Source organism: Wyeomyia smithii, chromosome 2, assembly GCF_029784165.1.
Source record: "Wyeomyia smithii strain HCP4-BCI-WySm-NY-G18 chromosome 2, ASM2978416v1, whole genome shotgun sequence".
NCBI classification, from domain to species: domain Eukaryota; kingdom Metazoa; phylum Arthropoda; class Insecta; order Diptera; family Culicidae; genus Wyeomyia; species Wyeomyia smithii.
The window spans coordinates 10,781,169-10,807,634 of NC_073695.1; the positions used below are offsets into that span (position 1 = coordinate 10,781,169).

The window sequence follows — 26,466 nt, forward strand, 5'->3', positions numbered from 1 at the left end:
TGGCCCGATTTTTTTAAATTAGTGTCATATGAAAGGTCTTGTTGTCCCATAAGACCCTAATGAATTTTTTTACAAACGGATTATTACTTTGCCTGTTATGTTTAAAAATGTGAAATCCAGCCAAGAAAAGAAACATATTCCAAAACAACTTACTTGGACTCACTCATATTTCTCAGAGATGGTTGACCCGATTTCCACAGAATTAGTATCAAATAAAGGGTCTACCTACCTCATAACTTCCTATTGAATTTTGCAGTAATCGGACTGTAACTTCGTCTGTAATGTATCGAAATGTGAAAATCACGAAACTTCATTATCTTAGAAACTACACAACCGATTTGAACAATATTGATATCAGATGAACGGGCTAGTTAAGGGTTAACTGATGAATTATGATTGAACACGTGGTTTCAAAGTTTGGCTGCCCCATACGTTACCTTTTCATTTGATTGTAATCAAACTTAAGCAAGCGTTATGTTTTAATTTGTAAAACAACGAAAGTCTATTATCTCAAGTATTACACGACTTATTTGAACATAACTAGTATCATACAAATGAGTCATCTCTCAAACTTACAAATAACAAACTTCATAACAATTTGATATGCTGTTTAAAAGTTTTAGAAAGAAAAGAAATTCAAAGACTATTCAACACTTTACCTGCTTCGATCAATATATATGGCCTCAACATGATTTAAATGTGGTATCGTACTATTTGAACGTTCCCGGTATCGCTCGTGATTAAATTGTTCGAAATTAAGAGTCATTGCTTTTATTTCATTATTTCTCAAGTACTAACATTACGTCAAATTTCATATTTTATACTTTAATTACAACATCAATATTTTAGAACCCAAAAAATGGATAAACATTTATTGGATTTAAGCATTGAATGAGAAAGGCTGAGACTGACCGCTAGGTGGATTAATTTGGGGTTTTCCTCCATTACACTCAGACGCATATGACACGGACAAACCAAAACCCGAAATGCATAAAAAATGCTAAATTGGAACTTCTGAGATTAAAATTCCCACACTACACCTGTGGAGGTGGCGCAAAGGCATGTAAACGGGTTAGCTTCGGCATCCATGAGAGTCTTGAAGACATATTCTACCGCCTTCCAGACGTTACCACGGGTTTCGCAGCGGAATCCATCGCATTTTTTGCAGCAGCTGCAACTTGCCATCATCAGTGATTCACTTAGTGCGATCCAGGTACCCGATTCTAGCTCAATTTGCCATCCGTGGATCCAGGCAAAGCAGAAACAAGCAGATGCGTATTCAACTGTGTACCAGGGCACTGCCAGATTACCTGGCAACGCAGCTGCGGACAGGTTGGCTGCGATAAGTTGAAAAAGTACGATATATTCAAAGAAAACTCCGTGGGCTGACATGAAAAAATGGTTTGATAACGAAATGCGACAAAACTGGGAGCAAAACTGGAACGGATGTAGAGACCTGTTCCTTCGGAAAGTTAACAACACTACAATTGCCTGGAACGACTCAAAAACATACAAAGAGAATAAAATTCTGTTTCGTCTTCGAACGGGACACAATGGCATCAAGCACAACTTGGGTAGCACAGGAGATTTCAAAAAAATATGCCTCATATACAATCAAACTATAACGGTAGAACACATTCTTTTCGTCTATCCAGAATACGAGGGACCACAGCATGGACACAAGATTATTAGAAGCATCAGAGGAACACTCAGCAACCATACAACAGCAGGAATCACACTCATTCAATTCTTAAAAGACACAGGATTATACGAATTTTTAAAAAAAGTGTTAAACGAGACGTAAAGATTTCTGCAAATGGGGCGAACCTGCCGCAGGCTGAAAACCCTCAAAACTTCGTACAAAAAATGTCACAAAACCGAAATTATCAAAGATCTCAAATAACGTCAAGAATGTCAAAAATGTCATAAATATTAAAATACCAAAAATGTCAAAAATGATACGAATATCAGTGAAAGGATTTTTAGCTGCTCATGCTCCTCTTCAATCCAACCTTGTTTGATCCCGCCAACTTTTCACCTTCGCAGCTCTGCTCGTAGGAATCTTACCTCATCAACCATCATCTTCACGAAACACACACACATGCCACATTGTACCTCGAACGCAGCGAAGGGCGTCCGGAGTAGAATGATACACAGCATTAAAAACTTCATCAAACCCTATTAAACTTCGCAGCTTTTCTTTCGGCTATTAAAAAGAGCAACAACGTTTCTCCCTTCTAGTTGCATTTTCTTCACTCGCTCACCGAAAGATAAGGTGTGCCGTGCATATATGGCAAACAGGAGGGTTGGGGTAAAATCCGACACGTTTCTGCTTCGCCAGAAAACTATGTGCATAAAATTTCTTTTTAAGTACTTCGATAAACATCGAAGAAATTGGCAGGAAAGGGAGCACACTTTGTCCACGCGCGTGAGCGCATTCCTATATATTCTTTATAAAGTGATAACGAGCGATCGCCGACTGGTGAAACTTTGACTGCAGCGTCGATGGAAAGTGACATCATTAACAGTCATAAAAATAGTTGTTTCTTTCTTTCTGGGTCTCGCCTAGAAGCGCATAGATTGCGCCACCAGCCGGCGACTAAAAAGGTGTAAAACGGTGCAAACTAATTTAACTTTTTTCCCTCCGTTCTCCGCTTCTTTTGCAGGTTTTGGATTCGTCACATTTCAGAGCGAAGACGTGGTGGATAAAGTTTGCGAAATTCACTTCCACGAGATCAATAACAAAATGGTAAGTGTTCTCTTTCCGGTCCCGCAGGAGTAATTTGAAGTTTTGACAGTTGCACCTAATTCGTTGCGCTGTCAGAGTTTGTATAACATTAAGTGCACTGTTTTCTCTTCTATTCCATTCAAGGTCGAATGCAAAAAAGCCCAACCCAAAGAAGTGATGCTTCCAGCGAACCTGGCGAAAACGCGCACCGCCGGACGTGGGACATACGGTGAGTTGGTAGTATATAGTGGTGCTGGTCCATCCGCAGCCGCGACAACCCAGACCGCTCTGTCGACCGGAGCCGTCTCCGGGCTCGGGGCCGGACCGTCCAGTGCATCTGCCGTCACCGCACATGGAGCCTCGTTGCGCTATGCTCCTTACCCATTGCCCGCTACGATTACGAGCCAGCAGCAGGCGGCTGCCGCTGCAGCTGCCGCCGCCGCCGCTGCCGCAGTTCACTCCGGGACCCACATTATGCCGCTCTCTGCCAGCGCTGGGTCCCCGTCGATCATCCAGTACGCCCATGCTGGTCCGTCCCTTCTGGACTTGACCTATAAACGGTTACTCGCGGCCAATGCCGCTGCCGCCGCCGCCAGCTTAAGACCCCATCATCCGATGGTACACAACCAACCGCGAACAACAGCGACTTTGACTTACCCGATTGGAGACCTGCTGGGAGCGCAAAGTTTAGACCTTTCCGCTCTGTACCCACTGCAGGCTGCCACACTCGGACTCTGACCACCAACAACCACCATCATTCAGGTGCAGCGACCACAGTAAAAGACCCCTAGCATTTTTCTTATAGCTTATTTGAATCTTTGGTTAATAGTTAAACCTGGGAAATGTCACCCAGTAGAAGATGTTAGAATTTACTGTAGCGGTTTTTCAGTTAGCAAACGAAAACAAAAAACCAACAACTAACTTGAAAGGAACAAATCTCGTAACCGGAAAGACTGCCAAGCCAAGTAGTTTTGAAATAGCAAAAGAAAAAAATCCATACCTAAGCTGTACACAGAGTAGACATTTATTCCCGCCTAGGAAAGGAGGCTCTGTAGGGGCCCAAAACAGAAGGAACTGTTGGTGGTCTTGTTAGAGAGTGGAAATTCAAATCTGACGTTGGACTAATGTGAACGTAAATGACAAACAGACTTTTGTATAGTATTTAAGGAGACCCCCTGAAGTGAACCGATAAAAAAGTTTATTGGCCAAACCGAAGCTATTAAAACTGTTCTGATCAGTGAATCGAGTGTTATTACCATCTTCACAGTTAATTCCCCATTAATGCTAAACCATTCCCAAATCAGACAGACACTGGAGACCAATGTAGACGGCGAAGTGAAACAATTGTTGAAACTGCCAGTGACGGAGTTTGCAACCACGAGACGACGTTCTGCCAGTGGCTGGTTGGGCAAAATAAAAACCAAAACAATAGAATCCGTCGTCTGGCGACAAATTGAATCGAATTGCGGTCAACACTAAGCACAGAACCGGTGAAGTGGAAAACTTTTTTAATCATTCCGACCCACGCTCCGGTTGCGCGGTACTCTGAAAGAAGCTCGTCAGAATTGGATTCATCTGCTTCTTTCTTGCAGTTTTCTGTTGAGAGTATAAGAAAGCAGTTTTTTTCTTCTGTTGCTCCGGCCACAACAAACTCCTGGAGCTTTCTAGTTAATCATCTGCCCTTGCCCAGCTGCGGCCGCTGGTTCGAAGAAACCATCATCATCATCCGCGACTTTTAGTTACTCCGAGATACTACTGGCGAAAGATAAACAGCTTGGCCAATAAAAATCAACGAAGAGTGGACAAAACTTTTCCTTCGTCACGACGACCGGACTGACGAGTTCCGACGAACGCGTATTAAATTCCTTTTTTTTTTGTTTTCCCCCCAGAGCTAGTGGCGGCGGAAGCGGTGGCGGTGGCGATGGCGGCCGTTGGATGATTTCACAAAGGTTAACTAAGACGAAAGTAAAACAGAATTAGGAGCACAATCTGTGTCCCTCCGCGCCGAGTGGGCAAAATTAGCAATAATAATAATAACAATAATAACACTAGTGAAGCAAGTGCGCCGCCCATAAAATGGCGAATCGAGGGCACCGCCCGGACAAGGCACGTTTGGTGAAAGAAAAACACACACAAATTAACTAATTAAATTATATTGATTTAGAGGAAGATTTATCTCGGGGCTGATCCTCGGTGCCCACTTTCGCCTGGTGGCTAGCGGCTGTCGATCACCTAACCTCTGCACTCCCACCCACGAGGGAGGGAAAGGAGATGACCTCACAGACCAGAGAAAAAGTGGTGCGGGATCGGCAGCCGCCCACCAAGCGAGCTCGTGGCAAACAGGACAGCTGCTGCTAATATCATTCAGTGTCTCATTACGGGGTTTATTCGCCAGAAAGCAACAGAGAGAAAAAACTATTCAAGGACGAGAGTCTGTAAGTTGTCGCCTCCAGTTGCGACTCACACGCACGCACACGGCGCGATAGTGCTAAACTTGAAAGAAGTACGAACAAACCAAACTTGAAAAAAATGAGTTCTATAGTAAGTGTGTAAATAAATAAATTAAAAATCTTGAAGAAAAATATAACCGTTCCAAGTTTCACAGCGGCTGCGGCACACAGCAGGAGAAATAAAACGAAGCTAGAAAAAGTAAGAAGAAATGTCGCGTTTGAAGCGAAAAGCAGACTAAGTAAGCAACTGTTGTGTTTTTTACGAGTTTTCTTCTCGCTCTTCTGTTTGTTTGTTTGTTTGTGTCAACACACAAAAAGTGTACATTATAGTCGTAGTAATAAAAAGCCAGCATCCGACGCGAGATCTGGGTGAATTGAAATATCTCCTTGCTGCTGCTGCTGCTGATGGCGACACGGCGAGAAGCTAGAAGCAACAACAAAAAAAAAAGATAGACAAAGCCTAAGGTACATACCGGCTTGAGGGAAAGGGACTGAGAAGGTTTCCGTTCATGGTCGCAGGCCACGTACAGATTGTGTTAAACTGTTAGCATTAAGCGGCAAAAGGACTCACCGGCCGTAAATTCCGACGACTGCAGAGACCCTCACAAATCTCAAAGAAATACGAAGGAAGAAAAAGATGAGGAAAGGAAAATGTTACATCACTTGTGTTTGCCCGCTCTCCAAGACTTCCTGTCCCAGCACAGGAAGAAGGAGGGCGGGGGGTTGTGAGTTTGGAGACGAATGTGTCGAGCGTATGGGATTAGAACTGAAGTGGGTTCCCTCGGAGCACAACAAGATTCCCACCCCCTACTCCCAGTTTCTTCGACCCGTTTTTCTGCCAGGGTAAGTGATTACAGAACCTGTCAAAGGAGTGAGCGAATTGCATCACTCTTACTTGCAACGCTCTCTGTGATTATGTAAACCGATCAGGGTTGAATTTCCATGGTTTTAGTTTTCTGAAAAACATCGAATATCTTGTGGGTAAATAAAAATAAATTATGTTACTATTTTTATTCAACCCAACATCGCCAAACTTGTGCAATTCGGGTCATTTGCAACCCTTTCAAACTCAAATATTATTCACCAAGAGGATTGCCCCATTCCCTACTGCTACCATCCGCCGGCGGCGAAAAGCTTTGAACAATACACGTTTTTACATCGCTTAACGATGGGAGCCCCCAGTTTCACTTTGATCTTTCCTTTGCCTATTTTTTTCAAGTGCGGCGGAACCCTGCAAATAAATATTGTCGAGAGAGGGAAAAAAACGGAAGCGGAGAAAATCGGCGAATCCTTTTGTTCAATGAAACAGAAATTGGAACATTACTCTCTAGAAACTGTGCCCAGGTTAGCAGTCAATTGTCACGTAATATTCGCAGTTAAATTTTGTTGTTTTTATATTTTTGAATTTACGAAACACGATGTATTCAAACTTTCTCCCGGATTAAAGTTAGCCGCCTTCTCTTGTATTCAAGATCCCGACAAAGTACCATCGCCGGCAAAAAGCTGTTTCCTTTTCTCTGTGCGGCCACCGCAACTTGTTGGGCGGTTTTCTTTTAATCACTTTCTCAAGATTTTAACAGCTTCCACACGGACCCATGGCAGCAGCAGACTATAGAGCGCGTACAACTTGGAACCCGTTTTTTTCTATTTTCTCTTTTGTTGTTGCCTTTAGTTACGAGTTCCATCAAGTAAAACCATCCCCTCAGCTGAGACGCTGCTGCCAACTGCTTGTTCCCCGGGAGTAATGGCGCAAGTAATTATGCTTCAAAGACCTGCCCCCTGGTTCGCGCAGTCCAACCAACCAACCGGCAAAATAGCTGTCTTTCGCTTTCCCAGCAGCGAAGTTTCGACACTTTGTTTTTAATTTGATGCAGATGTTTTTAATATGAAAGGAATAAAGTTTTTGTACAGAACCGCACAGGTTTTCTAAGCGGGAAGGACAATGGGTCTACCTTAAGCCGATGGAGGGTCAAGGAAAGGTCAAATGATGGAAAAAGACTCTCGGAGTACCGAATTGACAGGATTACTTCATCGATTGGTCCAGTTTGGAATGGAATCTCCACAGTTTAGTTTCATTTCCATACTAAATCAAGAAGGTCAGAATATTACGCCAAATTTGCTAAACAAAATAGAATTTAAAAATAATCAAATCGTTAATTTCACCACAAAACGGTTTTTTTTTCTGATTTGTGGGAGAATTCATTACTGAAAGACCTAAAATAAATTATCGCTGACAAACTGTATGTCGTAGAATTGAAGTTGAAATATCAATAAATCGTTAAATATCTTATCAATGGGGGTAGAATATGATCTGATAAACAAATCCACTAAAATGTTCTTGGCGGCAGAATTACTATTCCCGGCTGTGCGAAATTTCGCAAAATTTCGGGGTTTCCGAAATTAAACGAAATTTTTCTCGAAATTCTTCATAACATTTTTTTCTTTTCAATTTTTTCGTTGATTCGTATTTAAAAATAAGGTTTAGAGATATTTGAAGTCAACTTAGGTGAATTTTTTTAAGGAAAATTCCGGATATTAGGAAAAATATAGTAAACTCCAGATTTTCTTAAATTTTTTAAGGCCTGATACTTAGAAGCAACTGCAGACCTAAATTAGAGCTCATAACAGCAGAAAAAATGATTGAGACATCATAAGTTGATATTATTTGATAAAAAAAAGCGTTCTTAATCTCGATAAATTTCGAGAAACTTGAAATTACGCGAAATTTCGCACACCCTATTTCCCACAACGATGAATGAAAGTTAAATTTCAAAATGTTTAATTGCTTTACTTACTTTGCTTTTGCGGCAACAGACCGATTATTGATCCAGTGCCGAATCTAGAATACGTCGGCATATCACTCGATCTTGGGCTGATATCTTCCAGTCCCTCTATGTAACACCTATTATGCGGGTATTCTCGTCAACAACACATATCAAATCAACGGCTTTTATCGTGATTCCTTTTGAATTTAGTTTTTACTGATTGTTCCTCCGGCATTCCCCCTATATGTCCAGTCCACTGACTATATGCACCGATTTGTATGCCTGGTATACTTCATGGTTCATGCGTATGCGCCAGACACCGTTTTCCAGTTTGCCGCCAAGGATTGGCCGCAAGGATCTACATTCAAAACACAAAGAGATCAGCCCCTTTCAGTGCCCATGCTTCATGACCATAGAGGGCCACCGGGAGGATTAGTGTTTTATAAAATGCTAGTTGTGCACGGGTTTGCAGGTTGCGGGACCTCAGTACAATCCGTAGAAGGCCCTGTTTGTGGCCGCTATCCGCCTCTTTACCTCACTGCTAACCTTATTGCCGCACGTCACTAATATACTCAGGTAAATAAATTTGAGTTCAAATAATTCCCCATTAGGGTGGGGAAAAATGATCGATTTTCCAGAACCAAGTTTTTTTGGTTCCTTTTAGGGTCCCAAACAACCCTAAACTTACCTGAAGTCGATTGGTTTTGTCTCCGCTTGGCGCATTGCATTTCAAATTTGTATGAAAATTAATATGGGAAAACCTACTTTTTTGCATTTACCTTTCTAGAGAGCTCAATAATGCTCTAATAATGCACTACATTATGTTAAAGTATAGCATTTAAGACGCCTAACAACTTTGCAGAAGACACTGAAGAGCTAGAATGTCCCTAAGAAGAGCTATAGTTGTTCAAAGTTGAGTATGTCAATTTAAATGCAGAAAATCTTGTTTTCTGCCAACATTAGCAAAGTACCGGCGTCAGTAGGAAACGCATCAGAAGAACCCTGTCGTAACAAGTTTATACACTCAGGTTGATCAAGCAAACAAATTTAAGTCAATATTCTAGGCGTAGGTAAAATCTACAACGTGTTTCAGGTTATTTCTGATGGAAATCTGACTGACGCCGGTACACTGGCAGTGTTGGCAGAAAAAATGATTTGCAACATAAATTTCAACATACTCAACTTTGAACAGATCTATCATTTTTTTGGCTCACCCTAGTTCTTTAGTGTCTTCGGCCAAGTTGTTAGGCATCAAAAAACCTACCATTTGAAGTCATGAAACCTATGGTTTGAGCCATTTTGAGCTCTTTAGAATCGAAAATGCAAAAAAGTTGGTTTTTCCATACCTCCAATAAATTCAGGATTGTTTGGGGCCCCAAATTGAACAAAAAGAACTTGGTTCTGGCTTTCTGCTATCAAGTTTCGTTTTTTCCATATAACGATTCCCCACCCTATTCCCCATCTATAACCACCGCAGCACCAACATCAGAAGGGCTACCATGTTTTCTACTATCCACCATCTACTACGTTTTCGCAGGGTTTATGACAAGTCCAACTCTCGCAGCTTCCCTGTTTGGAGTTTTGAAGGTCCCTCTCACTACGTTACGGTTAATACCAATGATGTCGATATCGTCCGCAGAACCTGGGAGCATGTGAGACTTTATCATAATGGTTTTCAACGCTTCTTCTCACACCAGCCCTCCGTATAACACCTTCCAATGCGAGCCTGTAACCTTTCTTCATACAAACTAACGTGACGAATGGGCCCGATATCTCCGGCTACCCTGACGCTTGATTTGAAACCATCAAAGGTGGCACGAACCACTCTAATTAGTTTTGTTTGGAAACCATGCTCGCGCATTCTCTGCCATAGCTCATTCCTCCTTACTGAATCGTACGCTACCGTGAAGTCTATGAACAAACGACGAGTCTACAAGTTAAATTCTCAAAATTGATCGAGGACAAATCCAAGATAAACATTTGGTCTGTGGTGGAGCGTCTTCCACGAACAAAGGTTTCCTGCAACGACCTCAGTCAATGGAACAGGATGCGGGAGAGAACTTTGTACACGGTATTTAAAAGAGTTATGCCCCGAAAGTTATAACAGTCCGGGCAAATGAGACTCTCCAACCAGTCCGAGGGCAATTCTTCATCAGCCCATACTTTCTGCATGATCCGATAGATGACGCGATACAGCTGTTAGCTCCCGATTTTTGAAAGCTCGGCGGGAATCTCTTCCCAGCTGCCTTGCAGTTCTTCAGCTCTTTAACTGCTTTCTTAACCTCGTCCATCAATGGAGGATCCCTTCAACAGCACACTAAAATGAATATCGGTAATCAGGTTCTTCTCCCTGTCGTTGCATTTTACTGCGGCAGACACGTTGCGGTTCCTGATTCCGTTAATCTTTTTATACAAGCTCTTCGCATCGTGCCTGGAAAAGCATCATCATCGATCCACTCGTCAACTTTCTGCGAGTACTCTACGGTTGTCCTTGATGTCAACATGTTGGTGTGTTTTTTAATCAATAATAGTATATTTGACACGGCACCTCTAAACGACCTTATGTCTGAAACGTCTGAAAAGTACCGACCATCGCTTAGAACATCAGGCCATTCCATTTGAATGTATCCAGGTGTGCTTATGAATATTTCGGCGTGCAAAATAAGTGCTACAGATAGCCTCAAACCACTATCGTTCCTAGTAGAATGGAAGCCTTTTCTACCAATTATAGGGCAGAAGAAGTTTTCTTTTCTCCGAAAATATATAGCTTGTACATATGCGGCAACTTCGGAGGCGCAAGCCACTTTTTGCCCCCTCAATATTTTTTCCGAGAGGCAACGTATCATTTTGCCCCCCCCCAATTATTCTAGAAAAGTGGCGTCTCTTTTCTCGTTTTCCTGATAGTTTTTCTTCACAACCCTGACGCCATTTTGCAAAATTGTGGTCTATGATAGATATTGTTATAACTGCCATTCCAATCACTTAACATCAATATATATATATATCGAAGCTCCTTCGCAACCCCCCCCCCCTTCCCTTAATTCTATGAAGTTGGCGCTCATGCGTTTAAGTGTAAACATTGAGATGGAGCAGACAGGCTACCCGAATAAAAATGTTTATTAGAGTGACAGCGTTAGAAAAGTGTGCCCTCTTTTGTGGGACAGTCTATATGAGGGCGTCTGATGGGTTACTCCAGGAAAGCATGCGAAGGACAGATTCGATTCTAGCGATCCAGCTTGCTTGAGATGGGCACCAGAATACCGAGCCAGTCTCGAAGATAGAGCGCACCAGCGAATAGTAGAGTGATCGAAGACAGTAAGCATCCTGGAGCTCAGTAGCTATCGTTTCACTTCTAAACGCTTAATGACAACAGATTCTTCATGCACCATACCTCGAGCTCGTTGATCAAATGTTATGGTTCCAGACAGTCGGATGAGGCTTTGGTTACCGGGAATATTTTCACATCATCTGCGTAAAGTAAGCGACACCCAGGTGGCAGTAAAGTGTAGACTTCGTTGAGGAAAAGTGCGAAAACTAGGGAACCTAAATGGCTCCCTTGTGGAACGGCACCTCTTCCGAACAAATTTCCACGAAGAAATCTCGTTCCATCCAGTATGATTTCATCCATTTTATTAGATCTCCAGAATCCCATGTTTCTCAATCCTGCTTAGCAGTATTTCGTGATCGACTTGATCAAAAGCTGCTTTGAGGTCTGTCCCGTCTCTCAGACGGCTCTAACAAAACACTGAACAACATTTCTCGAATAAACTTGGTTTCTGGCCGCGTTTCACCAATCCCGCGGGTATCCAATGTTTCCCAGGCCTAACCTAATTGGTCTAACCACCTTGTAACAACCGGTTTTCCAGCGAACACCAGTATTGCAGGGTAGTTGTCCGGCATTCGTGCAACATGTCCCGCCTAGTGTATCCATCCAGCTTTGGCCACCTTCGAAATACTGGGTTCGCCAGCGAGTTTCTCCAGCTCGTGATTCATACTGCGTCGCCACACACTGTCTTCTGCACGCCACCGAAAATGGTTCTTAGTATTAGTCGCTCGAAAATTCTAAGTGCTCCCAAGTCCTTCTCGAAAACAACCGGTCTTATGAGCGTTTTATACTGGGTCACATTACTAAGTGGCACGCTTCGTTTTGGACGTACTAACCTTCAACCCAACCCTCTGTGTTTCGCGTTTTAGTATGGTGTAGTGTTCTGTCACCGCCTCAAATACGGTACGCCAATGTCTACGTCATCGGCATAGCAGATAAGTTGGCTGAGTCGGTTGAAAATCGTGCCCCACATAACTAGAAATGTTGAAAAGCAAAATAAACCAACACTTTGCTGAAGTCCCCTGCGTTATTCAAATGCACCTGATAACCTACCCGAAATCCTCACATAGCACTGATTTCCATCCATCGTATCAGTCGGATCAGTTTCCCGGGAAAGTCGTTCTCGTCCATGATCTTCCATAGCGGTCAATTGTATCATATGCACCTTCAAAATCAATTAATAGAGTGTGCGCAGGGATTCTGTACTCACGGCACTTTTGGAGGATCTGCCGTAAAATGAAGAACTGGTTCATTGTTCTACGAAGCCAGCTTGGTTTGGAATCCATTTACTAATGGCGACAGACGTTGGAAAATGACTTGAGAAAACATTTTGTAGGCGGCATTCAGGGTAGTGATCGCACGATAGTAATCACAGTCCAGTTTTTCGCCTTTTCTGTAGATAGGGCATATAACCAGGGATGCCACATATACAGATTGTTCTGTATTTTACAGATTTTTGAGCTAAAAAAGCAATACAGAATCTGTATTACAGAATTACAGAATATTGTCAAAAATACAGACTTTACAGAATCTTTTGCCATTCGAACTGAAATCAATTTTTTGAAATGTTTAATTCGGTTCAACGACTTTCAAACTTTTGTGAAAAAGCCTGATACTGTTTATGTTGCTATCGTTGCAGAAGAAGAGGGATGAGGCTTGGACGAAGGCGAAAAATGACGTTTTGAAATATTTGACGGGAATGGTAGCTTTATTTAATCCTAAAACATTCGTGAAATTGAGAAATTTAAATGATTTGATTTTCAAATTTGTAACAGTAACAGATCGACAAGATATGGATAACGAATTTGTCTCGCTGAGAACAAAGATTCGATGAAACAGATGACTAAACTTGGTCTGAGTAGTTGCACGCCACAATGCCGACGAGTAAATTCATGTTTCCGTTACTGAGATCATTTGTGCGAATTTTTTCAATAATTCCACATTCCGGCTTGTGTAGAACGCATATATTCAATACATAATTGCAGCAAGTCTAAAGCCAGAAATCTCATGGCCCCTAAGCTTATGAGCTCAATTTTCAAAGCTAAAAGCTACGTGGCTAATCAAGCAGGAATTACTAAAATTAAATTAACAAATGAATGCATGAATGCATGCATACATGCATGAACAAAAAAAAGCAATATCGTGTTCAGTTACTACATTTGATTGACTCGCCTGATTATAAGTTTGAAACCAATAAAAAATTAGGCTAAAGCAAAAAAATTGTGATTTGTTTCAATATATTCTTCAAGGAAGAATATTTTCATCCACCATTTTTAGTTTGCTCGATACAGATTTTTTATACAGATTTTTTAGCCCGTGAAACAGACATACAGACATTTTCGAGCGAAAATACAGAAATAAATGTGGCAACCCTGCATATAACCCCATTCTTCTACTCCTTCGGCAGTTGCTCGGTATTCCAAATCTCAACAATCAGTCGATACAGGCACTCGGCCAACTTATCCGAGCCTATTTTTAAAAACTCCGTTCCGACACCATCTTTGCCGGTCGATTTGTTGTTCTTTAACCGCTTGATGGCATCCTTAACCTCGCCTATCGTTGGGAGTGGCACATCTCCGTCCTCTGCTGCATCAAAGATAACTTTCCATCGCCATTTTAGTCTTCGTGCTGAACGTCATTCAAGTGTTCATCGAGGTGCTGCTTCCACCTTTCGATTACCTCACGATTGTCCACCAGAATACTCCCCTCCTCATCACGGCACGTTGCGGTTCACGGCTCAAAGCCTGTGCGGATCGCGTTGAGTTTCTGGTAAATCTTTTGCGTCTCATGAGAGTAATTCAGCTGTTCTACTACCTCGAACCTCTCCTCTTACTGGCGGCGCCTCTTCTCCAGGAATAGTTGGTTTTGCTGTCCCCTCTTCTGTCTATAGCGCTCTGCGTCCTGATCGGTAGCTCAACGCAACAGTAGTACCCGCGTCACGTTCTTCTCGTCCAACACCTACCGATACTCATGGACGCACCACTCATTCCGTCGGTTTCGTTCCACATGCTCCAGGAGGTTGATGGCTCCGCTACGCTGTTGATGGCTTTTTTTCACGGTGCTCCAACAGTCCTCGAAAGGGGTTTCAACCACCTCGTCTCTTCCGGCAGCGATGCTTCAAGCGAATACGCGTAGTTTTCAGCGACGTCGATTTGTCTCAGTCGTGCGAGATTATACTGTGACGTGCGCTGGTATCGGGTGTAATTCACAATTGAGAGGTAGTGATCCGAATCAATGTTGGCGGCTCGGTAGATTCTGACGTCGGTGATGTCCGAGAAGTGCCGACCATCTAGCAATAGGTGGCCGATTTTCGATTCGGCCTGATATGGTGACCACCAGGTGTACCGATGCGGGAGATTGTTCTGGAAGAAGGTACTACGTACGACCATATTCTTAGAGGCGGTGAAGTCGATAAGTCTTAAGTTGGACAGTTATCGGTTTAAACCCTTCTTCCTGACCGACCTGAGCGTTGTAATCCCCTCTCCAGATTGCTTATAATCATTAAATAACATTACTAGATCGAAAAGACTGAGGATGGAAGTAATTGCTTTTACTGAACGTATGTGATCCCTGATGATATTTGGGAGGCAGATAAATGACGCCATCACTCAATGATTAATGCGGTAGTTTCACTCTGATCCAATTCGGCTCGAGCGTGTTACAGATAGGAATAGGGTAGATATAAGCACTCAATCTTACTGGCACAGCAATAAGTACGCCACCGTAAAATGGTTTGCTGCTGTTCTGTGTACTCCGGTCACAACGAAAAACTAAAAATCCCGCGGAACAATTGCACTGAGCAGATTTTCTCATCTAGCCATGTTTCGGTTAGTACGATGATGTCGAAATCGTGTTATGCCACACTTCGTCGATTATATATAGTACGTAATCCACGAACGTTTTGGTAATAAACCGAAATACCATCCTCCTTCATACCATGTGCGAAATGCGGGGTCCACCCCAAAGTAACGCAACTGGAAGAACCTTCGAGGGTAAATCAATATCAATATGGTAGAATATATGCCGGTGCTGGCATCCTTGAGGATCCCACCACTCATTTTGACCGCAAGATCGATACGAATATGTTAATCGCTGACTGCAAGAGGCTCGACTGGATCGAGAGAATGGGGGACTTCCTTAAAGCTTTGTGTCCCGATGTTGTAGATGATATAACGTTGAAGATGGTAGTAAGATCGCTGCTGACTGGTTAATGGTTGTCATAACTCAACATCAAATCAGGAAACGATAACTGTTCACAAAGATTACGATACTGGCTTCCTCAAAGCTCGAAACATTGCGTCTCGGTGGCAGTCGGGTATGGATTATATCCTCGTAGGAAGTTGTTGGTGCATATTCCAAACCAGAACAATTGCGAAATTTTGTTGAACCGTAATCTTCGAATTCTTGAAACAATAATCACTTGAGTCATGTTGTCACCTCGAATGCTTTGGATATTACTGCAAGATCGATTCCCCTAGGGACCAGCTTGACAACTGTAGGTGCGTTTATAATTTTCAGATTAGCCTTAATCATGGATGTTATATAATCGACAGAGACATCCGGGTGATAACGAAATAAGTACTTACTTTCTTCAATGGCGACTGGTTGTTTACGACCCACTGCCGAATCCAGAATACGTCTTCACATCACTCGATCTTGAGCTAGTCTTTTCCAATTGCCCATCTGGCGTCCTTATGGAGCCATGGAGTATCCGACCTCTGTCGGATGTTCAGCTGAATACTACCAGCTCCTCCGATATTCGAGGCCAACCCACTGTAGCCTTCCGTATTTTATCAGTTTGATGATATCCGCATATTGATATGCTTGGTACACCTCGTGGTTTATGCAATTGCGTCACCGACCAACACTCATGGCCGTAGAGTACTTCCGGGAGAATCAGCATCCAAGTGTGTTTTAACACACTTTCGAGATGGTTTAGTGGCCTGAAGTTTTCTTCCAACATTCGTAGTTGATACAGTATAAGTAAGGTTTCTTTTCCTGTTTGAAATGTACAAGCCAGAAGAGAGGACTTGCAACTTCCATGAATTACAGTGTGGTGAAGCTGCTTTTTTCTTCGTGTTTCAAGAGCTTGAGCCTCACGCTTCCGCAATGGTTTGATGGAAATGCACGAAACATTTGTCTCGTCGTTCTCCTCGTCCTCACTGTTTTACCGTACTGTTTTAAATAGTTTTAGGCCATTTTTTCACAAACCAAACACAATATAATTCTCAAAATATGCGCATTAGCCAAATCGCACACAGGTCTGTCAACTTTCTTTGCGTGTTTTATTGAGAAACGGGCTACTGCGTTGAAAATGCTTAACAGATGAAATTAGGCTGCATATTTTCCTGTTTGAACTCAACGACAAGGTTCTACACGCTCACTCTGGATAACCCAAAACTGAGTCAAATATTACCCATATTATACCTGATGCGCGATGCGTACAAGTTACTCATTTTCGACTCAAAAATGTGTACTTTAAGCTTCAATGAGGGAATTTCGGAAAAATTATCATTATTGACTAGATATTGTTATATTCTGCCTTTTTAATAAATTTTATTTTAAAAAAGGCTTATATCAAGAAGTTTACCTTTGTTCGCCGGGACACGGGAGATCTTTGAATTTATTCGCCGTATATCCAACCAACGAGTCCTGGTGAAAAAGAAAAATTGGCATTAGTTACAGTCAATTATTTCAAATTATGAATTACCTACCGATAACAACCAGTTTCAAACATTTTTGTTTCTTTCTTTTTTTCAGACGGTTTGCTTGGTTTGCTGTTTGCTTTTAATAGCAAAAAAATAACAAAAACAACACGCAAGCACCAGTTACCCAATTTTGAGGAAATTTGCTGCCATGATCAATTTAATTCTACTCATTTTATGACGTCTTCGAACAACTGAAAAAAATGATTAAAATTCAACTCAGTCGCTGAGTAGCCCAGAGTGAGCGTGTAGCATATATGAGGGGCGATTTAAAAGTTATCTGGTACCGTTTTGATTCAAATTTCAAACACTTCAGTATAAAATCACAACATTTAGGCTAGAGTAGTCAGAAGTATACCATTTTGTTCTTCGGAATGTCCTTCACCCAGTGATGTATATCTCTTTACTATGGGACCACTTCCAGGGAATCAGCAGCCGTTGAAAAAAGTGACAGTTAGTGTTGAGACGGTTTGCCTATCTATCTCTTAGTGATTATATTGAAGTGTTCGGAATTTGAATCAAAGCCGAGTTCTGAATTTTCGGTAATTTTATAAACAAAACATGTTTGAACCAATATAGGGTAGGGAACATATTCTAAGCAGCTTTAGGAACCGCCTGTGTGTTTAGGCGAAATACTCGAAATGTGTTGGGTAAAATTCAAACAGTAGTATATCAATCTGTTCTCTATCGTTTTCTCTGTCAGAACTTGTTTTTCAGATTGTAAAACTAAGTTAGCAAACTTTAACAATTATCAATGAAAGTTACCAATCGAAGGACACTATTCCAATCACCCCGAACTAGGGAACTGTATACTAGAGAAATGACAAAACACTCACCGTTAAGGCAACTGTCAACATCAAAACGGATAATGGCAATGCAAAATTATACAACTCGCCCGTTTTGAAGTTAACAGTGATTCTGATATATTTTGACATTGTCTAGCACCAGTTCAAGGCTTACGGTCCTCGAAACGGAACCGGAACTAAAATAAGATCGCACTCTAGAGTACGTTCCGGTTTTCGACCGAAGCGGGCCGGAACCCGGAATGTAACTTTTTAACTTAACTGTCCCAACTCCAAACCACCAACCCACGCTATTTTTAGAGAGCGAAAGGGATCACCGAAACCGAGTCGAATTTGATTATCGAACCCTCAATCCAAACACAATCAGGCCGGAAGCTTTGCTCGGGTTTTTATTCACCAGCAAAAAAAGCCACCACCTCCTCAAGCCCGAACGAAAACAAATTCCGTGTCAAAATCAATAACAATTTCAACGAATACACAATCAGAGACCCGGCGGACCGGCGGCAAACAGAGGCGGAGAAAAAAAGTTATGTAAAGTTTGCCTCCAGTTCAGCCAATATTTTTTGTACTCACCCCTTCCGTCGCGCGCGATGACCGGCTGTGGATGACCATTCGTCTCCATTAGTGGAGCGCGTTCTCGCACGTGTAAAGTTGTAAATTTAAAGCAGCCGGCCGAAAAACGGAACAATGAGCCAGCAGAAAAAAAAAACTGTCCTCGACGCCGAGGATGACACTAATGAAAATGGATCATCATTTTCCGAAACGGGCGTCAGCTTCTGTGCGAAAATGCCGAAATTAACTGTTATCAAAACCACATTCATTTTAATAATAGTTTGCACGTATCCACATGCCACTCGGAAGGTTCGGTTCCCGTAATCGGGTTTTTATTCCGGCCGCCGTTGTTTACCGTTTCGCAGGGAATACGTGAAACCACATTAACAGATTTAATAGGTTTTCGCTGTTTGTGGGGCTACTTTTTGCCGGACTGTTTATTGGCCGGGTCTGTTTCGCTTCGAGGGTCCTACCGGGTTTTAAACAATGGTGCGTTTCGGTGCGTGTGTGTGTGTGTGTCTGTGTGCATGTTCATACCGTAAAATTTTTAAATCCTAGCTCGAGAAGCGGCTGGCAGTAAAATATTTACGTTGCTATCATACGCAAACAAACACGGCAGGCTTGTTAGTCATTCTCTTGTACTTTAATTATTTTTTTTTATCGAATCCCGTGTTTCCGATGAAAGAGTTTGTAAAGTGCCACTTGAAAATTTATGTATCTATAGTTACTGGAGTGTAATCAAACTTAGCACTATAATTATGGCGGCACGCAAACACAATGTGAGAGTTTACTCTGCTGGAAGCTGTAGAAGCTTCAATTGATCGTAAAAAATAAGAAACACAGTATATAACTAACCTACGTTAAGTGGCAAAACCTAAAACAACAGAACAGTATTACCAAATCTCGATTAGAGCAGATCACTAAAGTAACCGACAAAAGAAAGGAAAAATCAAAAAACTCGTTTTTAACGATGACTATATGAATTCGATGGTGATTTTCATGTTTATTGTTATGATTATGATTATGATGATGATGACGATGGAGACGATGATGAACACGAAGAAGTAAGGCAGTCTCGTTTCTATTCATACTTAAATATAATTATTCCCAATAAAAAGCAGCAAATATTAGCAACCTTCCCCAGCTAGTGCCCAACTAATAGATTGATAGATAGCTATTAGATGGAAAACAGACTGTCCTGCTTGTGTTTACTGCGGGCGCTGTAAGCGCGGCAGACATTTTTTTTATAGAAAACCTGTTGGGTTGTTCGAGAAGTGAGTTTTGGTGGAATGAATCTTGATGCGATTGGAAAGTAGTAACATTTCTCGAACTACTCAAGCAATAGACCTAGGGATACCAAACTCTCTAGTTGCGGTACTGCAAAGGGATACGAGTGTCACATAGCACATAGGGTGTAGTAACACGTCTAGTGACAATTTTTAGAATAGAATCGGTGCGAGTGCTGTTTTTTTCCATTCTCTGTTTTACTATAGCCGATAAACCGATCAAATACGTTTTATACCTTAGAAAGGAAGTTTTCGAGTGGAGTTTACTAGAAGCAATACTTTTAATCACTGTTTTTCAATTTTGTTATCGTTTTTTACTTGTGATAGAAATGAAGTGCTCTTTTTCCAATAGGTAACATATATAGACGGTAGCATTTTAGGTGGGATGGAAGCGGAAAATTCGAAGCTAGTTATTTTATTTTCAAAAATTGACCAAATGACAATATGACAGTAGTTTTCTGTTTGAAAATTGGATTGTGGTTCAAGTTTTTGGTTTTCAAAAAAGCCACATTCCGGGAACTGCTTGATTCCATCTTCGTGAAAACAATACTAATTAGTTATTCAAAGATGACAGACAGACTATAAAGTCAACAATTTTAGCAGCGTAACTAATTCCAAATATACTGAAAATTCTGTAGTCACTAGTCGCCATCTCAAAACTCAAATTGATGTTAATTTCTTACAACAATACCTTTTCAGTTCAACCATTTAATAGCGAGATATCAATATCGCAGGAGACACCAACGAAACAATAACAGAAACCAAACCAGTTTCCAAGATTGCCAATCAATCTATGAGTAGACAGCTTAACGAACCATGATTTTGCCCACAAAAAAAGAGGAAAACTTTCCTGACAAGAGAGAGACCGAATCAAAGGCAAAATTGGCTTCCATCCCACTGCGTTCCTAGTTGACATCGATCAACGCACATAAAAAAAGACTTGGAAGTGATACTAGTTGTGTGATAAGTTATTTTCGATCTGCGTTGCGTGTGTTTTGCTCTTCACCAGCCTACTGCTGCTCCTCCTCAGTGAGAAGGAGCAGGAGGGCGTGGAATGGTTTTCCTACACACTCTAGCACTAGTTGTATAGACAGTTTTCGTGTGTGTGTGCGTGTGTTTTCATGAGCTAGAAAACAATCAAATGAGAATAGAGAAACAAATCAAAATCAGCGCACTTTTTTTCATAGTTCTATGGTGTGATTCATATATTTATATATTTATACTGAAGTCATGTAGTTTATAGATATCTGGTTATTAGACACTGTTTAATATTAGTAGTTTATAGATGAATTTTCCTTTATTTTGCGGTTTGCAAAGTTACGGGTTTTGTGGTGTGCCGTGGTATCGACAGCTGCTTCGGTGCGTAGCAGGCCAGGATAAAGGAACACAGCGTCAACGTCGTCACCGACTTTGCCTAGAGACTAGCACTTTCATACCCATAACCAAAAAAAAAAAAAAAAACAAAAACCTGTTGTTACTCAATGTTTGCTTCGTTTGAACGAGTTTTTTTCGTTTCCATTACGTTTGCTTTCCATTTATCGATGTCCGCATTTTTAACTACCAGTTAGTTACAGAAACAACAACCTCCTTCCCCCCTGAATCCACTTCCCAATTAATCCTGTGAAATTAATCAACAATTGGACATCCTCATCAATAGGTCAAGCCGAGAAGTGAATCTAAACGTAGTTTTCTTTTTTGTTTTCTGCATTTTTAGATTTTATGTGGTCGCTGGGGACTTTACCTGATGGTAAGAAAATTTAAATTTTTTACTAACTCTTTTTTAAGATATATTCCGTTCTACCTCTCACTTTGGATCTTGATTTCTTCTGCGAGCCATGCTCTCCCTAATATAATAAGAAAAAAATGAACAAATTATCACCCAAAATTTACTCGAGCAAAAACAAACAATAAATCAAGCAATCGTGTAACAAATTGGACCAAAAACTGATTCGACACCTAATTTTTGTCTGCCCGATATTTGGTGTTTTGTGTTTTTATTTTATTGTTTTCTCCAACGAAACTGTGAGCGAGAAAAATTTTAAATTTATCTTACTATCATAAGCAAAACGTCAGCGAACAGTTGATATGTCTCTTGCTGTGTCTGTATTTCCGTTTTTTTTTTCTTTTCTCTCTCTTTAACATTATGCTCTACCTTTCCCGGTCTCAATTCCTCGTTAGTGCTTTAAACTCGCTCTTTATTCATATCAATACATGTCTTACTTAGTTCGCTAGCGATGCTCGCCATTTGCCTGCCCTCTAGAGGAGAAAAACGATCTTGATTTTCCGTTCCCCTTTTGCAATGCTCACATTCACATCAAAGTCGATCAGTGTTCGCTTATTCTTTTCTTCCTAGACGTTTTCAGTTCTAATCTAACCAACAACTAATCTTTGTTCGTGTTTAAATTTCGATATCAATTTACCATTAGTTTTGCCATCTACAATCAGTGTTGATTTGTTCCAATTACCAAACACCACTATTACTTAATATAGAATTAATTCCTCCCAACAACAACAAAAATGAAAGAATGAAAAAAGGAATCATTTTCAGATTGTATAATTCGTTTTTTTAACATTCATAGAGCAGTAAGTACCGAGAATTAGATGGTTATTTTATTGATAACAGTGAATATTATGCCTAATTTGACAACTAGCTGATAAAGTGATTTCCAGACTCCGACTGTTCCTGTTGTAAAATTAGATTAGAAACTCAAGTGGGTGACAACTAACGCCAACTACATAGATGCAGTTCAACATCGTATTCCTTTTCTAACACATAATAGAGTTGTTGAGTTTTCACCTGTAAGTCCATATAGTTTCAGTTTAATAGTTCGACACCCAAAACTGACACCTACACTGCTAGGTACGATAGAATAATATTTTAGTTTGAAATAGTTTTAACTTGTTTGTTTCCTACTACTTAGCACCGGCGAGTATTCGAAAAAAAAAATAGTATCAGAACACTAGCGGCAGCGTAGTTTACCAGAGATTCGTCGTCGTCATCGAAGTCCGAACAATTTTCAATCGCGACCCCGGACGGGTTACGGTCGCCATTTGAGCTACATATACAGCGTGATAGTTTTGATTTTACTACAAACTAAAATCTTTGATACCTTTAAACTGCAGAATCCATAATTTTTAATAACCCCCGATATTCAATAACCCTTTTATTTCAGGTCAGTGATAGTTGAAGCATTTATAGTAACGGGCTTTTGGCTATTTTCTTCACATGATCATCTATTCTATTGTTTGAAAAATTCTCGAGAATGTTGAATCCAATTAAACCAAATAGGAGCAATAATTAATATCGAATGAGAAACAAGTAATAAACGCGTGTATTAGAACTCTAGGCTGTTTCTTCGATCGACGCACCAACTTTGGAGTGAAACCAGAAAAGAAGAATATTGAAAACACATTTTTAATCAAGTGCATCAAGGGACGAAACCAAAAATCATCCCAGCAATCTATCAATCCATCAAAAAGTTTTCAAGAGTGTAGTTTGAAACCACATGCTTAGAAGTAGAAGATATATCCTGCCAGACAGACAGTTTTCATAAACTCCTAGAGGAAAACCTCTCCTATATTCATATCAGCACCTATATTCATCGCATCGCTCTTATTTGTCGAATTTACCGTCAAATTTTACTATTTTTCTTTATAAAACTTCCGACCACTCGACAGAATCGAGAGGTAATATCAACCCATTCCCCGCGGAGAGAAATCAGTTTTTACCTCAAAAATGAACTTCAAACTCTTATTACTCATCAACTATATGCACAATTGACACAAACTGTGTTGTATATTAAAGGTCAATCTGTTCCCTAACCATACAGAATAGTTTCATAGTGCAAATTTAATAATTGTTAAACTTAAATCAAAGTTTGAATGTCAGGTGAGGCCATATCACCCGCCGGGAAAGGGTTAAATTTATCTTTGCTTTGAAAAATAATAGTAAAATTTGACGGTAAATTGGACAAATGAGAGCTTATGAGCTGAATATAGGTTAAAGTGCCAATAAAAAACGATTTCTCGAATATCGTTCAGCACTAGGGCTCAAAAGTTTCGACTTCTCGATAAAAGTTCCCATGCAAAATTTCAGCTCGATCGGACATCGGGAACACGTGCCTCAATGCGGTCAAAGTTTCACAAGAAAAAATTGATGAAATAAAACACAAGTAGTGACACATTGCTACATTGCTACATTAATACATTGATACATCGCCTAAAACGAAATATTTTTGTAGATGCCATATGCCTTAGAAATGCATGAAACGTCGAGATTTGGAGTTAACTCGAAAAAAAAATTGTCTGAAAAATCAACTTTCTGGGTCTTAGAAAATTTCGAGCTTGGGGCCAATGGAATATAGGGGAAAGTAGGTAAAGACGGACACCCTAAAGTTTAGACTTAATAATTTCTCAGGTATTGCTATTTAGATCGCAGTAGTCATACAAATTGATAGTTAAGATCATTTGTTGTCATAATTATTTTTGGTATTAGTGAACTTCCTCCAAGTTTTTATATGTTTTGGGTCTTCAAAACTATGACTACAAATTGCTGTTTTCTTGACATGGTTAAAAAAGAAAATTTCTAGTATGAGCGAATGTTACACTCAACAAGACCTACAACCTACACTAGGTGACTTCAGAAGTTCTTGCATTTTTTTTATTTGTAGCACAGTTTTATCTAGAACATTGTTGGACATGTCGACTACTTTTTAATAAATTCGTGAAAAATACATAAAGGTTATGCTAAAAGAATGCTATCCGATGTGCACTAAGTTGGATCCATGCTTATTTAACTTTTAAGTTTTTCGTATTACTGTATACCAAAATAATGAGAAACTCTATTTTTCAACAATTCACTGCAATTTGCAAAGTTTTATTTTAATGGTTTTTGTTGTTACCTCAAATAGAGATAAATTAATCTCAAGAAAATGAATGAAAAAAAGTATTGATTAACAATCCGAGATAATTATTGCCCTTGAAGATGAAACGGGATATTCTAGTCCAAAAGCTAATATACTACCGAACCTACCAAACAAATTTTTATTTCTTGAATAATTTATGTAAAAGAATTATTTAATACCTTAACAAGAATCATCTAAAGGTTCACACTTTATGCTCCTCTATTGCTCCTCTATTGCGAACTTTTTAAATAATATTTCCTCAATATAAACATCAAAGTTGCTTTTTATGCCGTTTTATTTTGAACCGATAACCATGTTTATCAGTTTCATAGTTTATCGGACTTTGCGCACTTTTCTAACGTTCTCAAGTTTTTCCGATGTTTACACAAATTTTGGGTATTTTTATCACGCGAATGACACGATTTTTTTCACGTATTTAGGGATTTACGTAGTTTTTACGCGGATTTCGAAATGATGATGATTTTTTACAGATTACGGATTTTGGACTAATCCACTGTTTTCCTATGTGGATTGCGGAATTTATATGCTTTTTTAAAAGGATTTCAAAATTTACTCGTTTTCTATCCGGATTTCAGAAGAACCGCATTTTTATTTAGTTAACGCAGCTTTGTTTTTAACGGATTTTTTTAACGGTTTTCACGTGGATTGGGATATTGGGGCGGTTTATTACGCGATTTTCAGGATTAACGCGTCTTTATCTTCAGAATTTTATAAATTCAAGCGTTATTCACACGGATCTCGACGTTTCCACAATCCTTTTATACGGATTTTAGATTTTACGTGGTGTTTTACGTAAGTCACGGAACTTATTCTGTTTTTTACACGGATTTCGGAGGTAATGCGGTATTTTTACTAACACAGACTTCGGGATTAGCCAGTTTTTTTACACGGGTGTGAGAATTTAGGCGGCTTTTTACTTCGATTGTGTAACTTAGCATTTTTTACTTGGATTTCGAAGCTTACGCGATTCTCTCTACAGACTTAACGCGGGTTTCTGTACACTTTACACATTTTCTCATGTGGATTGCGAAATTTACATGTCTCTAGCGGATTTTGGAATTTACGCGTTTTTTGTTAACACGGAACCCGGTTTATCACGATATTTTCACGTGGATCTTAGAATTTACGGTTTTTTACTCGGATTACAGAGTTCGGGTCACGGTTGTTTACACGGGTTTCAGGTTTTACGTCATTTTTCCTAGAAGGATTTTGGAATTCAGGCAGTTTTAACACCGGTTTTTTACACGGATTTTGGATTTTTACGTGGATTATGGAATATTCTCCGATTTGAACTCTGATTTCGGAGCGAACGCGATTGTTCTTCACACGACCTTTTGAATACACGGATTTTAAAGTTTGCGCGGTTTTCTTAGGTGGATTGGAATTTACGGAGTTTTTCAGGTAATTTTTTTCTTCAGGGATTGCACGTGTATTTTTAAACGTATTTTGGAATTAAGAAGATTTTTTCGGAGGGTTTCAGAATTTACATATTTTTTTCCTACATGGATTTCGAAATTCACTCGGTACACTGATTTACACTGATTTTTAAAAATACGAGTTTTTCTAGCGGATTATGGAGTTGAGTATTTTTTACACGGATTTTGGATTTATTGCGTGGACTACAAATTGCGCGATTTTCTACCGTTGATTTTTCACAAGGATTCTATAGAATTATCGCTTTTTTTTCTACACGGATTTTCAAATTCAAGTAGTTTTTCCAGGCAAATTTTACAATTACGCGTTTTTTTTTTGGATTTCGGAATTCATGCGGTTTTTACACGAGTTTCGAGATTATCACGGAAAACGCCGGATCTCGGAATCACGGAAAACGTGGATCTCAGAATTAACGTTTTATAAGCGGGTTTCGGGATTTGTTATTGTTTTCTTTTTGGATTTCGCATGGTTTTTCAAAAGTATTTTCAAATTT

At 40.2% G+C, this 26,466-nt stretch overlaps 1 protein-coding gene across 2 annotated transcripts in view; it reads left to right on the forward strand.

The window, feature by feature from the left end:
* LOC129726076 (RNA-binding protein Musashi homolog Rbp6) overlaps positions 1-26,466 on the forward strand; it is a 1,668,991-nt gene that overhangs the window by 1,527,669 nt on the left and 114,856 nt on the right. Inside the window, exons 9-11 of one of the 2 annotated variants that reach the window (XM_055682685.1) lie at positions 2,667-2,749; positions 2,873-2,957; positions 21,329-21,361. In XM_055682685.1, coding sequence (XP_055538660.1) covers positions 2,667-2,749; positions 2,873-2,957; positions 21,329-21,361 — 201 coding nt within the window. The remainder of the gene's footprint in view (positions 1-2,666; positions 2,750-2,872; positions 2,958-21,328; positions 21,362-26,466) is intronic. The other variant, XM_055682686.1, reaches the window with a different exon arrangement.